Source organism: Mesoplodon densirostris, chromosome 10, assembly GCF_025265405.1.
Source record: "Mesoplodon densirostris isolate mMesDen1 chromosome 10, mMesDen1 primary haplotype, whole genome shotgun sequence".
NCBI classification, from domain to species: Eukaryota; Metazoa; Chordata; class Mammalia; order Artiodactyla; family Ziphiidae; genus Mesoplodon; species Mesoplodon densirostris.
Genome location: NC_082670.1, coordinates 82,618,638 through 82,635,054, shown reverse-complemented (window position 1 = coordinate 82,635,054; position 16,417 = coordinate 82,618,638). Strand labels below are relative to the sequence as shown.

Below are 16,417 nucleotides of genomic sequence, written 5' to 3'. Positions count from 1 at the left end.
AGTTAGACTGTATTGATATCTACTCTAGAACACAAAAATGAATGAAATGCTGGACAAGGGCAGAGATTTAGAGGTTAGCATAAAGGTGACATTTGTTTCTGAATGTGACATCTCTCAGACGGGCTTACCAGATGTTTACCTTGATGTCTAATATGAGGTTAGAAGTTCAAAATTAGACTTGGGAGGGCTGTAAGAAGATTTGATGTCAGGGACAAGCTGGGTGATGTAGTAGGAAAAATAATACGAGAATTTTAACTAGAGGCTATGAGACAAGTAGAAAGTGGTGAAAGGCTCTGGAAAACATTTTTTTAACAATCCCGAAGGGCTAAATTGAACTTCCAGAATATGAATAAAAATGGAAATATGTGGCTCAAAATGCAGTCAGAGAATTTCCAAAATGAGTTTAGTAATTATCTTTGGCACTGAAGTGGAAGTTTCCAAGTATGAGCACCTTCTATAAAATTCTTGGAAAAATATGGTTCTCTTTGCTTCACACACAGGCACAAAAAAGGCTTAGAAGGGTAGCAGACTTTTTCATCAGGCCAGGTTGGCATCTTCAGTTTTTACAGGAACCTGTGTGGCACATAGTTTCCATATTAATGATGAGAAAACAGATGGATTAAATGAATTGTTCAAGGAGGTGTTGCTGGTTGGTGGCAGAAATGAGACTAGAATTTAGATGCCCTGTGTCCACTGTTCTGTTAATAACGATTAAATATTGTTTCTAAATTTATTCTTACATGAAATTAAAACAGTACAGATGTTTTCACTTCTGTAATGCAAATAAAGCCAACGTCTCCCTAACCACCACCCCAACTTCAGAGGTAATCTGTCTAAGGGAAAAACTGTTATGCATTTAGTGTACAGCCTTCCTAGATTTAAGGATATCAGTACATGTCAATCCGGCTCATTATTTAATCTGCTGCATGCATACCGGATGTCCTCACTTCCCCATGGATGGACATTTAGGTTGTTTGTGCCTTGTGCACATAGCAGAGTAGTACAGAGTAGCACCTTGCCATGCGGAGAAGAGCTAGGTCACGGGTACGCCCATTTGGTTTTAAAGACACTGCGGTATTTCTCTCCCACGTGTTGTTACCTGTCCATACTCCTCCCAGCCAGAGAATACTAGTTTCTCCTCATCATTTTAAAGTTTGGCTTTTGCCAGTCTGATGTGTGAAAACTTGAATCTTACTGTTGGTTTAATTTGCATTTCCTTGGTTGCCAGGGGAGTTGAGTATCTTTCTATGTTTATTGACCCATCTGTATTTCCTCTTCTGAAACTGCCTATTAATATACTTCGGCCATTTTTCTATTGGGTATGTCTCTTAAATGAATTTCTAGGAGTTATTTTATTTATCTGCAGTACATGTTGCAAGTATTTTTTTCAGTCTCTCCTTTCTCTTAGCATTGTTTGTGGTTGTTTCTGTTAATGCTGAAATGTAGTTTAGATATAATCAAATTTATCAATCTTTAGCTTTTTTGGAATCTTGTTTGTTAATGCTTTCTTTACCCCAGTATTTAAAAAATATTCTCCTATATTTTTCTACTTTTTTTTTTTACATATAATTGTTTAATTCATTGGAAGCTTATTCTTGTTTTGATGTAAGGTAGGGGTCTGAATTTAGTTATTTTTCCAATGGATAACCACTTGTGCCAGCATTTTTTAACATATATTTGCTTTATTAATCCTTGTTTTAAAATGTGCTGATTTGGTTTATTTAACAAATAATGTGAACAAAGGTTCAGAAGGAATAATATCACAAAATTCCATGGTCAGACAATGCCACAACTATAGTGCAAATTTTGCTTTGTATTCCAACCTGACATTTATAAAAATGGTCATCTTTAGGGATACATACCACACTTAGCTTTCACCATGAATGTGACCTATAAAATCAACTATCAGAGACCACATCCAGGAACCACAACATTGTCTACTTCCAGCTCATTCACAGGATCACTCCCCATGTACAAGCTCTCCTACCACATGGGAATCCAATATTCCAGTCCCCACTTTCCATCCATCAGCCCCTAACATTCCTCATTCCTACTGCCTAGCCTAATTTCATCCCCATTTACTTATTTAAACCTACATTTATTAAGACAAATGATTCCTAAGTCTATCTGACCTTCTACTGTACCTCCTGATCAAGACACCAATCCCAGTGACTCAAAATTGTTCCCTATTCAGTGGGTGCTTCAGATGAAGCACATGATTAGAATATTGATCCTCATCTAAATACAGAATCACAAAACTCAGTCACTTCCTAATATATCTGGCAATCCAACTATACCTTGATAACTAGTCTTCTATGCTCCATAAACATGGTCAGCCTTTTCTGAATCTTTTCCATCTCACACATACTCTTTCTTTCACTTTCCATGTACGGGATTGACGCCTGCTACATTGGCAGATTACCTGAGTTCACGGTTGTTGGGCTGCATGCCACAGGCCTGCAGGCCCTGTACTTGCCCAGCCTCAAGACCAAAGAAAGAGCCCAAGTCAGCAACAGAGACACCGATGGTTTAATGGATGGGGGAGCTTACATGTCTGAAGCAAGGTCCTGGAGCCACATCCCACTGTATGCAGCAGACTGCAGAGGGCAGGACATGCAGGACAGGGCAGCAGTCTTTGCTCCCTCTGTGCCAGCATTTTTTATTGAATTGTCTCATGTTTCCTCATTGATTTGAGCTGCCTTTTTAATAGTCTAAATTCTCATATATGCAGGCCTATTTCTGAACTCTCTATTTTGGCCCTTTAATCTGCTTGTCTGTTTTTTTATACTGTATTTCCCCACATTCGTTTAACTTCCCATAGGTTTTTAGTAAGTCTTGATACCTGATAAAGCAAGTTTGCACAATAGTCTTGGCTGCCTCTATATTTATTGTTTCACTTTTAGTGCTTCAAACATACATATTTTCATTTTTCACTTGTACACTCGTTTCCATATACCTCTACGCTTCTACCGCATTCCATGCTGTTTCATGTTGATTGATACTGGGCTGTCAAGGAACACAGAAAGTCTTGTTGGGATTTTGGTTAGGCTGCACTGAATACATACATAGATCTGAGGAAATTAACATCTTTTTGAGTTTTTCTGTTCATGAACATGATGTCTTTTCTCCATTTATTCAGGTCTTTTATAGTTTTCAATTAGATTTTACAGTTTTCTATGTAATCTTTTGCCAGTTTCATTTTAGGGTAAATCCTAGGTGGTTTCTGTTACTCCAAAGAATGGCCTCTTTTTGCGACATTACTGTTTGGTTTCAGTTGATATATAGGAAAGTTATTGATTTTCACATGGTGAACTTGTATCCAGCCATGCAGAACTCTTTTTAAGTTCTAATAATTTGTGGATTCTCTAGGAAGTTGGCTACATCTTTATCTGCTAGCAATGCCACTTGTCTCTTTCTTTTATACTTCTTACATCTTTTGCTTTTACTGTATTGGCTAGGATACAATAGTTTTGCATTCTAACACTGTGAAGAGGTGTCATATTGTGTTCTTTAATGGTAAAGCTTCTAATTTTTTAATATTAAATAAAAATATTTGCTATAGGCTTCTGAGAAGTAACATTTATCGAGTTAAAGAGAATGCTTTTGACTTTTCGTTTGCTAAGAGTGTTTTCTTTTGGGGAAGGGGATTATGAATGGCTGTTATTTCATTGTATGTTTTTGAATATCTATTGATTTAAAAAATTTCTTTAATAATGTTCTGAATTCATTGAGAGCAATTTTTGGTGCCATTTAAGCAGCTCTATATTCCCAGAATAAATCTTTTTCATGATGTATATAATTCTTTTACTATAACACACTGGGTTTTTGACAGTATTTTTTTTAGACCTTTGTACCCATATTCAAGTAAGTAACACTGGCTTATACTGTTCCATTCTGGTGCTAGCCTTGTTTGTTTTCTTAATCAAGGTTACCTGTTCTCTCTGTGTGCTGTTGTTCAAATGTAGACTGGTCAAAACTTAGTGGGCCTTAACGGGTTGCAAACTCTCTGTGCCAGGCTCTCTTATAAGTACTTTACAAGTGTCAACTTAATTCTCAGAAAAACCCAGTACTACAGGTACTATTAGTACCCCCATTTTGAGGTTGAAGAAACAAGGCACATCCAGGGGAAGTAACTGGCCAAGGTCTCATAGTTTGGGAGACCAGAGCTTATATTTCAGCTGATACATGTCAATGGCTCAGAACAGAGACTGACTGGTACATTGTGTTCACTAAATATCATTTACTATGACTAGGTAGGCTTAAAAATTTATTGGTATAGAGTTATAAATAGTTTTAAATGTTTATTTCATTTCCTTTAAAATGCTTCTATTGTTTTTAACCTTTTACTAAAGAAAATATCAAATGTATACAAGGCATAGTAACCTTCACTGCACCATCACTAAACTGAAACAATCATCAGCTCATAGCTGGAGTTGTTTCATGTCAATTTCCTCCCCATGTATTTTGAAGCAAACCCCAGGTATTTTATTCATTAATAATTTAGCATAAAACTCTAAAAGATAAGGTTTTATCACACCTATGTAAATTGACATTTTTTAAAACATTTGAGAACTACAGATAAATGGTAGATTTTTTTTCTTCCCAATGATAAATTATGCCTTCTTTTTTTCACCAATTTCCAAAGTTGTGTCTTTTGTTAGTAAAATTTAAGCAATGAAGTCCATCTCCTCCTTGCCCCCATTTCATTACTGTTTGCTTTTCTTTTAATTCCTTGTACTTTTTGTGGATTTATTGGGTTCTTTTTCTGGCTTCTCAAGTTGAAAGCTTATTTAAAAATTTTTCTCCAATATATGAGGCTTAGGCTATACATTGTTTTCTCTGAGTATATATCCTATCAGGTTTTGAAATGCAGTGCCTTCATTATCATTTAGTTTTAGGAGTCTGTAATTTCTATTTTCATTACCTCTTTAAACCATCAATTATCTCTAATTCTAGCCATAAGGACTTCAGTGTCTGGGTATAAGAATTTGGGGTCTCATTTCATTGTTGGTTTCTCATTTAATGCATTATAATCAATGAACGTGGCCTTGTATGATATCGGTTTTTTGGCACATATGAAAATTCCATTTATGGTCAGTAATTATAAATATTTGTGTTTGAAGAGACTATATGGTCTCTCTGTAAGTCTCTCTTGGGTACATACTTTTAATATGTATTTAAGAAATGTTTATTTCTAAATTCTATTTATTTTATTGTAGTTGATTTACAGTGTTGTGCCAGTCTCTGCTGTACAGCAAAGTGACTCAGTTATACACATATATAAATACATATAAAAATATTCTTTTCCATTATGACTTATCCCAGGAGACTGGATATAGTTCCCTGTGCTATACAGTAGGAACTTGTTGTGTATCCATTCTGTATATAATTGTTTGCATGTACCAACCCCAAACTCCCAGTCCATCCCTCTCCTTCCCCCCTTCCCCTTGGCAACCAGAAGTCCGATCTCTGTGTCTGTGAGTCTGTTTCTGTTTTGTAGATAGGTGCATTTGTGCCATATCTTAGATTCCACATAAGTGATTATCATATGGTATTTGTCTTTCTCTGTCTGACTTAGTATGATAATCTCTAGGTCTGTCCATGTTACTGCAAATGGCATTATTTCATTCTTTCTCATAGCTGAGTAATATTCCATTGTATATAAGTACCACATCTTCTTTATCCCATTCATCTGTAGATGGGGTACATACTTTTTATATGTCACTATTAGATCAGCCTTGTTAGTTATGGTATTCGGATCTTCTGAATGTTTTTTGTTCATTGTATCCTGATAATTCATTTTAAGAACTCATCCCTTTATTCAGTTCTTAGAGAATCTCAGCCATTATATATATATATTTTTTTTTCAGCTATTCATTTCTTCCTCTTTCATCTTTTTTCTCTCTCCATGGATCACACCCTTAGGCCGATGTTAGAACTTCTGTATCTGCTTCCATATGAGTCTGATTGCAGTTCTGTCCTTTGCACTACTAGCTCATCTCTCATCTTTTCCAGTTCTTAGCCTCTAATTTGTTCCTGTTTCTTAATACATGTTTTTAATTCATCTCATATGGTCTTCCTTTAGATCTCTGAGCATATTATTTCAGAATCCAATTATGATTGCTCTGTTACCTCTGATTCACTGTATTTTTTTGTTCTTGTTCATCATGTTGTCTGTCTTCAGATTCTACACTGAACCAGGTTTACCTTCTCATTTTAGCAGAGCTAGGAATTCCCCACCCTGCCCCCAATCATTTGTATGCATTTTTTTTCAATAGGGGAAGAACTTAACCCTTTAACCTTTGCTAAATCTGCTCTAGTGAAACTGTTAGGATTTTTTTTTTCCCCCTTCAAGCTAACCATAGCCATTCAGATAGGAAAGTCAGGTATTATTTATTTTACTATGCACTGTGCACCCCATGTGGGATTACTCTGGCCTTTGCTTGGGTTGTCTTTCCTGTATTTAGCCATTCTTAAATAAGTACCTAAATAAAAGGAAGTACCTACAAAATAAGACTTTAAACAGGACTAGAAACTAGGTCAAATCAGTCAAACGCATAGATACTTTAATGTATCAGTCTTTAAAGACTGAAAAAATAAAGGCCATTCTCTTTCAGAATTTTAGGAATTAAGTAGGATTAAAGGATGTTTGTCAAGTTTCATGCATTTGCACTTCAAATTACAGGGACTTGGTGAAAAAGTGATACAGGTAATTTATAACTTAGCTAAAACAAGAATACTCTATAAATTCACTGGTTTTGGTAGTTTGTTTGCCACTTTCTCAAAGGGCCCATTGACAGCAATACTTCTTTAACTAACACTATGCTGTTAAAATGTATTTTCATCTTCCCCTGTCTGTGCCTCAAAGAAATGAAAGTACTTTAAGTTCCCGACATTCAGTAATGTTTTCAGGTGGCTCTGTCTATATTCATTTTAAGACACGTTGGGGTTCCTTGTATCATCAGTGTGTTTAATACTTAGGGCCATTTAATTACACTTTTTACTACTTCATATAATTATTGTTGTTTTGCTTTTACGATGTTGTTTTAAAAATCATAACCAACAACGCAATGCAGAGGTATAACCCTGTCCCTATGAAGGAAGTGAAGCTTCCCTTCAAAATCATTACGGCAGGAAGGAAAACAGAGCTAAAGCTTCAGTATCCATTAATCCTGGGGAATAATGGCAGCACAAAACCACAGGACTTTAAGAAATTAAAACTTTGGAAGTGAATGAGAAAGTACAGAAAACAAAACACAGTCCGAAGACACAAGGGACAGGAGTGCTTACTGTGAAAACCAGTGGGAGGCAGTGTTAACCAGTGGGATTAGACAGATCTGGATTTAACTATAGCCAGTGCCAGCTTCCTGGCTTGACCCCTGTGCGGCTGTGTTGGGCCTTGTGCTTTGATGGGTCCCCTACTTAGGAGGGTCCTGCGTAAACTAAACTTCTTAGTTTAATGCTCTGGTGTTGCCATCTGGAAATTTTTTTTTTAATTTTTATTTTACACTGGAGTATAGTTAATTTACAGTGTTGTGTTAGTGTCAGGGGTACTGTAAAGTGATTCAGTTATACATATACATGTATCTGTTCTTTTCCAAATTCTTTTCCCATTTAGGTTCTTACGGAATATTGAGTATAGTTCCCTGTGCTATACAGTAAGTCCTTGTTGGTTATCTATTTTATATATAGTAATGTGTATATTTTAATTCCAATTTATCCCTCTCCCCCACCTTTACCCTTTGGTAACCATAAGTTTGTTTTCAAAGTCTGAGTCTGTTTCTGTTTTGTAAATAAGTTCATTTGTATCTTTTTTTTAGATTCTGCATAGAAGCGATATCATCTGATATTTGTCTTTCTCTCTCTGACTTAGTTCACTTAGTATGGTCATCTCCAGGTCCATCCACGTTGCTGCAAATGGCATTATTTCCTTCTTTTTAGTGGATGAGTATATTCCATTGTATATATGTACCAAATCTTCTTGATCCATTCATCTGTTGATGTGTGTTTAGGTTGCTTCCATGTCGTGGCTATTGTAAACAGTGCTGCAGTGAACACTGGGGTGCATGTTTCCATTCGAACCATGGTTTTCTCTGGATATATGCCCAGGAGTGGAATTGCTGGATGATATGGTAGCTCTATTTTTAGTTTCTTAAGGAACCTCCATACTGTTCTCCATAATGGTTGTACCAATTTACATTCCCACCAACAGTGTAGAGGGTTCCCTTTTCTCCACACCCTCTCCAGCACTTATTGTCTGTAGATTTTCTGATGATGGCCATTCTGACCGGTGTGAGGTGATACCTCATTGTAGTTCTGATTTGCATTTATCTCATGATTAGTGATGTTGAGCATCCTTTCATGTGTTTGTTGGCAATCTGTATATCTTCTTTGGAGAAATGTCTTTGTAGGTCTTCCACCCATTTTTGGATTGGGTTGTTTGCTTTTTTGATATTGAGCTGCTTGTATATTTTGGAGATTAATCCATTGTCAGTTGTTTAATTTGCAAATATTTTCTCCCATTCTGAGGGTAGTCTTTTCGTTTGGCTTACGGTTTCCTTTGCTGTGCAAAAGCTTTGAAGTTTCATTAGGTCCCATTTGTTTATTTTTGTTTTTATTTCCATTACTCTAGGAGGTGGATCAAAAAAGATATTGCTGTGATTTATGTCAGAGTGTTTTGCCTATGTTTTCCTTTAAGAGATTTATAGTATCCGGCCTTACATTTAGGTCTTTAATCCATTTTGAGTTTATTTTTGTGTATGGTGTTAGGGAGTGTTCTAATTTCATTCTTTTCCATGTAGCTGTCCAGTTTTCCCAGCATCACTTATTGAAGAGATTGTCTTTCCTCCATTGTATACCCTTGCCACCTCTGTCATAGACTAGTTGACCATAGGTGCGTGGGTTTATCTCTGGGCTTTCTATCTGTTCCATTCATCTATATTTCTGTTTCTGCGCCAGTACCATATTGTCTTGATTACTGTTGATTTGTAGTATAGTCTGAAGTCGGGGACCCTGATGCCTCCAGCTCCGTTTTTCTTTGTTAAGATTGCTTTGGCTATTTGGGGTCTTCTGTGTCTCCGTACAAGTTTTAAGATTATTTGTTCTAGTTTTGTGAAAAATGCCATTGGTAATTTGATAGGGATTGCACTTATCTGTACATTGCCTTGGGTAGTATAGTCATTTTGACAATACTGATTCTTCCAGTCCAAGAACATGGTATATCTCTCCATCTGTTTGTGTTATCTTTGATTTCTTTCATCAGTGTCTTATAGTTTTCTGTACAGGTCTTTTACCTCCTTAGGTAGGTTTATTCCTAGGTATTTTATTCTTTTTGATGTGCTGGTAAATGGGATTGTTTCTTTAATTGGAAAATCTTTATTGTTAATAATTTTGGGGCAAGGGTTCCTACATTTTCATTTTGCCTTGGACCCCACATACATTATGTAGCTGGGACTGGCTCTTGACACTTAGTAACTGGATATGTGTGTACAAAGGGCCTAATCTACACATGCAGCCCCCATTTCCTCATGCATGAAGCGGGGATCCTAAAGTTACCCCCCTAGTGGGGTGATTTTGAGGATTAAATGAAGGACTCAATTAGTTGTGATTTGAAGGTGTCTTTGCAGCAGTTGGTACAGAACGCAGTCCGTGTATTTCAGCATTTCCTCTGGGCTGTCTCAGGACAAAATTAAAATTAACATTTATTGAAGACCCCCAAAGAGCTTTTGCTTATTTCAGCTTTATCTGTCAATAATTACTGTATCAGATGTTAGAACTGAGAAAGTGTTAAAACACAAAACTATGCAAGCACGCGTTCCATTAGCTGTCAGAGTGGGGATGTCCTCCTGGGTCACGTAGCTCTGGAAAACTCCACTGTACACTCAAGACAGAATACAAGTGAACAAGGCAACCAGTATCTTTGTATTATGAAAACAGTTGTGTCCTCTTGGATCTCTTGGAAGGGCCTTGGAGACCTCCTTCCCAGCCAGGGACCCTGGGATCCCACTCTGAAAACTGTTAAATGAAATTAGCCCATGATGGCCTCCAAAGGGGTGATAGATATAGCTCCACAGTGAATTCACATTAAGTATTTGCACAGGAAACTAGCCTTCGTTCTGCAAGTGAAGGTCTAATCTACCAGTGTCTCATAAAACTGTGTAAGAACCATGCTGTGTTTTGAACTCATCTGTAGGCTCTGTGTTTAAAATTTGACAGTAGTGATACAGATCAGCCTCTGGATAGAACTGTCCTGAGCAGACAAATATAGGATGCTGTGAATAAAGCAGTTTGCCTTTAAGCTGTGCCTGTGCTCAAACAGAATCAGTTTACTTTTTGTTGAGGAAGTTTACCTTTAGATCATTTCACCCAGAAACTTCATCCACCTGGCACACAGCTGTGAAGACCAGCTCGACATCACAGAGTTTGTGCACTAAAAGTTCAACTCAACTCTTTGACTTTCAGTGGAAGCCCTCAGGCCTTCTTGCCGAGCCTGCCCACTGCTATCTTTGACAGAACTTAAACTTTGTTGTCGATAAATTGGTTTTATAGTTCACAGATGAATGTAAGCAGGAAAAATACCAATAACCAAAAAAAAAGCAAGGCTGTCTGGGGCAAGTTCATATACAGGCACATATCCTGAATAATGGGTGAGTCATCCTAACTTGAAAGCACGGTACCAATTCGTACCAATATTTATCCACCACCCACTGTGTGTCACTCTATGGAGAATGGGATGAATAAGTTAGCACTGCTGGTCACAGCAATGTGGGGTGACAGTCATGTGAACAAGTAGTTACAATATGATATGATAAACAGGAACGGCATTGGTGAAGATGCGGTGTTTATGGATGATCCCCTCTGGCTTGAGTTAGAAACAGTTCAAAGAGAGTGACTTTTGAAGTGTGTGTTGAATAAAAAGGCACTTAGAATAGTATTTGCAGGGCTAAGGTGGGCTGCAGGAAGTAAATCAGTGGAGGACTGGGATGATAGCTGAAGAAGTAAAGCTTCAACCAGCTTGTAAAAGAATTTGGGAAGTGTACTGAGAAGGCATCAACAAGACTTGGTGGCCAATGATAACTGGAGGTGAGGGGGCACAGAAAAGGACTCTGATATGTTTCTGGTTTGTACAACTAAGTGGGTGGGAGCAGGCTGGGAAGGTAAGTTTGGGTTTATACATGCTAGATTTGAGGTGTTTGTCTGTAGGCCATCAGGAAGGAATATTTAGAGGTTCAAAAAGTAGGTAAGATGGAAACTGAAAGGTAACTGGCATTCAGTGTTGTATTAGAGCTAACAGCTATTTAAAAACTTCAAATGTGCTTGAGTAATGTAGAAAAATAATTTTAATGGAATCACTTATCTCTTAAAGATGGTGGATAAATGAACGAATGCATATCTTTAGGTGGCTTTTAATCCAGCTCACCTATATGATATGTGAAGAGCCACTAGTGTAGGATGAATTTGCTCCTTTCCTTTAGGCCTAAGAACAAGCTGCATTTGATTAATTCCAGAGATGACACAGTCAGCATGTAGCATAAACTAAAAATCACTCAATAAGACAATATATCCCAAAGCTGGATATAGATAAGTGAAACAAACAGTTCTGTTTAAATTGTTCAACTAGGTGTTGTTGGGTTTTGTTTTGGTTTTTCTTCTTTCCGTCTTCTCTTACCATGAATTATAACATTAGCTGCATTACTGACTTCAGGACAGATCCTTGGAGTACTATCAGAACAGCAAAATCCATCATGGAGCTGGGCAGCAACATTAGAATTTGGTCTGAATTGATAAAAGCTAGTAAAATCCAGAAGGTATATGAAAAGCTGACCCAGATTATTGGGGGAAAAAACTCTAGAAGCAGCCCTAACTTTGTGCTATAACTGCATATCCTAAAGTTTCGTACACTCGTAGTAACTACCCAGTTATTCTGAGGTTGACTGTGTTATTTAAACACTACTGCTGGTTGTCACATTTCCAGGGATCTTACTTACTCAGGCTACATAACTAATCCTAATTCTTCTAATTAAGAGGTCAACATTTTGAAATAGTCACTATTTTAAAAAGACCATCAAACTCTTTGGAAGGAGCCAAACACGTGGCTTGCTTCAAATAGGAGAGTACCGTGGATTTGAGGTGAAGGTGCTGACCTCAGCTGAAAGTCTTTCTTCACTTCCTGGGACAGCATTAGTTCAAGGATAAGACTTAATGAGCTTTTACTTCAAAATATACTACTATCTAGTCTAGCAGAGTAGATGGTAATTTAATGAAAATAATGGATGCCCTGACACATTGCTGACCAAGGGAGATAACTACCTACATTAGAACTAGAGACGAGGACATCTAATTGGTGCCATTGGCTAAAGGTTTGTGAGGTTCACAACAATCTGCAACTGATTTGCAGCTCGAGTCCATCTATGAAGTTTGACTCCAGGTATTCGTATACCATATGGTATATCTATGACCCCCTTCCTTCTCATTAAAGGGAAAGTGGGCTGGGTTTGAACTCTATTCGGACACTTAGAAGCTCAGAGCCAGGAGCAAGTTATTTGTTCTCTTCGCAATTCATATGCTTTACCTTTAAACTCCCAGACAGTACTATAAACTTCAAAACACATTGTAAACTATAAATATTATCATTAATCATAGTACCTCTTTCATTACATTTCATGTCTACACTAATAAGTGTTTGCTGGAAATCAGTGTAAGGATTTAAAAACAACTAATTAATATAAAGTATTACATGTAAATTAATAGAAATGTAGACATGTTGTAAGTTATTGTTTAATTTGCATTATAGAAACAGAAAACCTCAGAAAGCATGCAGATGTATTTTGGTCGGCTGAGATACAGTACTTTCACCTTTCTAGAACCTACACTCGGAGAGCCTGAAGCCTTTGACAAATGAAAACCCAAAGAGAACCACAACACCTTGCACATGGACACATTAGAAATAAGCTGGAATTGTCACAAGCTGAGAGAGGGAGTACGTTTTTAAAATCTGTCTTTCCTTCCCCCTACTATCGCAATGTAACAAGACAATTAAAAAACAGATACATACTCATCATGAACAATGGTGGGGCCATCCCTTGTTAAGGCCTCTTCCTTGATGACGTTGATAAGTTCAAAAGTACTGCTTATGGGGGCATCCGGGTTAGGCCATTTGGGACACTGGAAGTGCCGAACTTCTAGGACATAGTCATCCTACAACCAATACAACACGAGTCACGGCCCATCCTTCATTTCACCCTATCTATAATCTAATGACTTGTACTTGCTCCTGAGGAAGTGCATACTATAGATGATTGAAGAATGCCAGATTAACCAAACTGCTGTAAGGAGAAAAATACTAGGGAGGTCTGCTTGACATGAACAAATGAGGTTATGACAGTTAAAATGAATCCTGTTCAGGGAAAAATTTTAAGGGATAACAAATTATAAGAGGCTTTATATCCTGCTCTATCTTACCTATAGAAATAAAGAAAAAAAACCCCAGGAAGGGGTGAGGACATCTTTATTTAAATTACTGATATAAGACAGCTCCCCTCTTACCAACCCCATAGGAAGGTAGTTAATCATGCATCAAAATGCTGTTTACTAAAAAAAAAAAAAAAAAAAGTCTTATCATCTCTGCAACATATTGCAAGGCTTACATTTCTGACGGCAAAGAAAATATTGAGCTCTAGTATATTGTTTTTATAATTAGGTCAACAGGCCTATTTGTATGCATGCTCAATCAGAGGAACTGCTACATGTCATCTTTCCAGCTGGAAAAAGCAAATATTTGAAGGAAGCAAAAAAAGGAAGTGAACATACTTAAGTCGTACTCAGATGCCTGCCTGGGCCCGTCTTAAGGGTGGTAAATTACTCCATTATTACTTGGAAGGGTGATCCAGGGCCCAGCTGTGGCTGTTACTGAGGAACTGAGGTTGAGGTTACCTGTGTAGCTTCAAGGATAAAGTCATGGATGATAATTTGTTCTTCGTTAGAGAGGCACAGTCTGTCTTTGCTGATAAGGGTGACGGTAAAGGCCTCACAGTTCATGGATTCTTCTCGACTTGGCCAGTATACAAACTCATCTTCAGCCTATGGGGACCAAAAAAAAAAGGACAAAAATTCCTCTGCAGTGCTGTCAACCATTTGTTTTCGAATTTTCTTACCAAACGATTTCTTTCTTTGCCATTTGCCATACCTCTCAAATCATTTTTTAAATTGGGTTCATAGAATTATTAGCCCGATTAGATTAGCCCTATCTAATCATGCTGAGTTCAGTGGTGGTTGTATTCTATTGTAAAATACGCTTCATAACTATTCCCTAGCACCTCTCACCTATGTCATTCCGACAACCAAAAAACCTCCCTCTGTAGGGGATGTATTACCCCTAGCTGAGAAATGCTCTGTAATATAATTGTCAGAGTAAAAAAGGAGACAGGATCTAGGTCAAGTAATTTTAACTTATTATTTCACAATGGCTTATGCGACTAAGATGTGCTAATTGTTGTTCTATGGATTATGTTATTAACAGTTCTACAGTTGATCAACATTTTGCAAAGGACTTCCGTAAACATTATCTTACTTGGTTTTCATAATATGCTAGTGAGGTATTTTTATCTTCTGGCTTTGTAGATGAAAACACCAAGGCTCAGGCCCATAAATAAGCATCTTGGCTCTAAGTATAAGGTGCTTTGTGAAAGGCAAGTTAGCCTGTCAATGTTCGATTTCAAGTCTTTCAGCCTCGAATCAGGTAAGCTTTAAACGTTCATCTACTTTTAAGATTAAAAATAACTATTCAGTAACAGAAACTACTATACATAAAATAGATAAGCACTAACAATTTACTGAATAGCACAGGGAGCTATATTCAATGTCTTGCAATAACCTATAATGGAAAATAATCAGAAAATATAACTGGATCACTTAGCTGTACACCTGAAACTAATACAGTATTCAGGCTTGATACTTGAATTCTATCCCTGAAAACTATGGAGGCCTAAGAAAAAGAGAACCGTTGCCTAGGCTGGAGACTGTGTGAGAAATACGATGATTACGATGAGCCCCGCCCCCTCCTTTTTTTAATCAGTTCAACTGGCAAATTACAGTTTGCCTGTAATATATACATTTCTATGGGCATTTTCCTGAAAATGCTTAAGACAGTGCTAGTGAAGTCAGAAATAATTCTGAATAATGTTGAAAACAAAGGAGGTTTTGTTTAATCTTACGTTGTTGCATTAGAAATGAGCCAACAGTCCAATAAGACTTATCACCCTTTCAAGTTTCAATATAGCTTATTGCCAAGTACATTTTTATTTTTAAAGCTCAGCATAAGGGGAAACAGATTAGCAACAGGGTTTAGTCTATACAAAAGAAGTCTGTAACTGTCTTGGGTTTTAATACAGTTTGCCCAAGGAAGTGGAATTAGGGCCCTTTGAACAGATATTAAAGACATAATGACGAACCAGGCTTCTAAATTTAACCAAATACATAGATTAAGTATAGGATTGGATGTGATCCTGAATAATCTATCTAAGGCTTAATTTCCATATCTGAAAAGTGGGAATAATAAAACTACATACCTCAAAGAGCTATTTTGATGATAACATGAACTGGAAATTATCTAATTTGCCTAAAGACTGCCAAAGGGATTTTAATAATGGTGGAGGAACGGCAGAAAAACCTTTTGAACACAGACAGTAAACTCGGGAATAACTGATCATCTTGACAGACTATGACAAAGAAATGCTACTTCTTAATTCAGTAGGAGCTCTGATAGCATGGTTATTTTGCTTACAGATAGGGGCAGAGACGCCTAAGCAGCAGTGACTTTTGGGCTATTCACAGGATGATGGTCTTTGTAACGTCACAGTAGTGATAAATAAAAAAGCAAACAAAAAATGCAGAGACAGTATCTTTAGAAAAAACTACACACTACTGCATCTGACTTTCGACCCTAGAGCTATGAGTGCAGACATGCATGATTGCGGCATAGCCCCCTTGGGCCTCAGAGAGACACCGAGATGACGGGGCTGGTGGCCCTGTATCGTCGCTGTCCACAGAACACGTATTGATTCACTCACTCAGTCTCCCCCTCTCCTCCCCATACAAATGAGCTCTTGGGTATAGTGACTGTCCTCTGTTAAGTGAGGATAACAAAACACTGACTCATCCAACAAATGCACGTTTTAACAACCCTAAATGCCTCCAATTTCCATATGCCGAACAGAGTAGACCCCTATTGCCAGCTAATTTGAAAATTTACATGCCAGTTTTTAGCTTAAGATTCTCAACTTTGTTGCCATTCTATCACACAGAAGCAGTCTTGGTATTCCGAAGCTGGAGCAGAAAGCGACAAAGTGAAGTTCCTACTGACTGGGCACACAGTCAAATGCATGTCATCAAGACTAGGGGTTCACTCACATGCTGTTCT

The 16,417-nt window shown here is 37.4% G+C and overlaps 1 protein-coding gene across 3 annotated transcripts in view; it reads right to left on the bottom strand.

Annotated features, from left to right (window-relative positions):
- Positions 1-16,417, bottom strand: part of PTPRG (protein tyrosine phosphatase receptor type G) — a 744,445-nt gene that overhangs the window by 5,264 nt on the left and 722,764 nt on the right. For all 3 annotated transcript variants that reach the window (XM_060111286.1, XM_060111288.1, XM_060111287.1), the window contains 2 exons: positions 13,933-14,079; positions 13,055-13,197 (listed from right to left, as the gene is read on the bottom strand). In XM_060111286.1, coding sequence (XP_059967269.1) covers positions 13,055-13,197; positions 13,933-14,079 — 290 coding nt within the window. The remainder of the gene's footprint in view (positions 1-13,054; positions 13,198-13,932; positions 14,080-16,417) is intronic.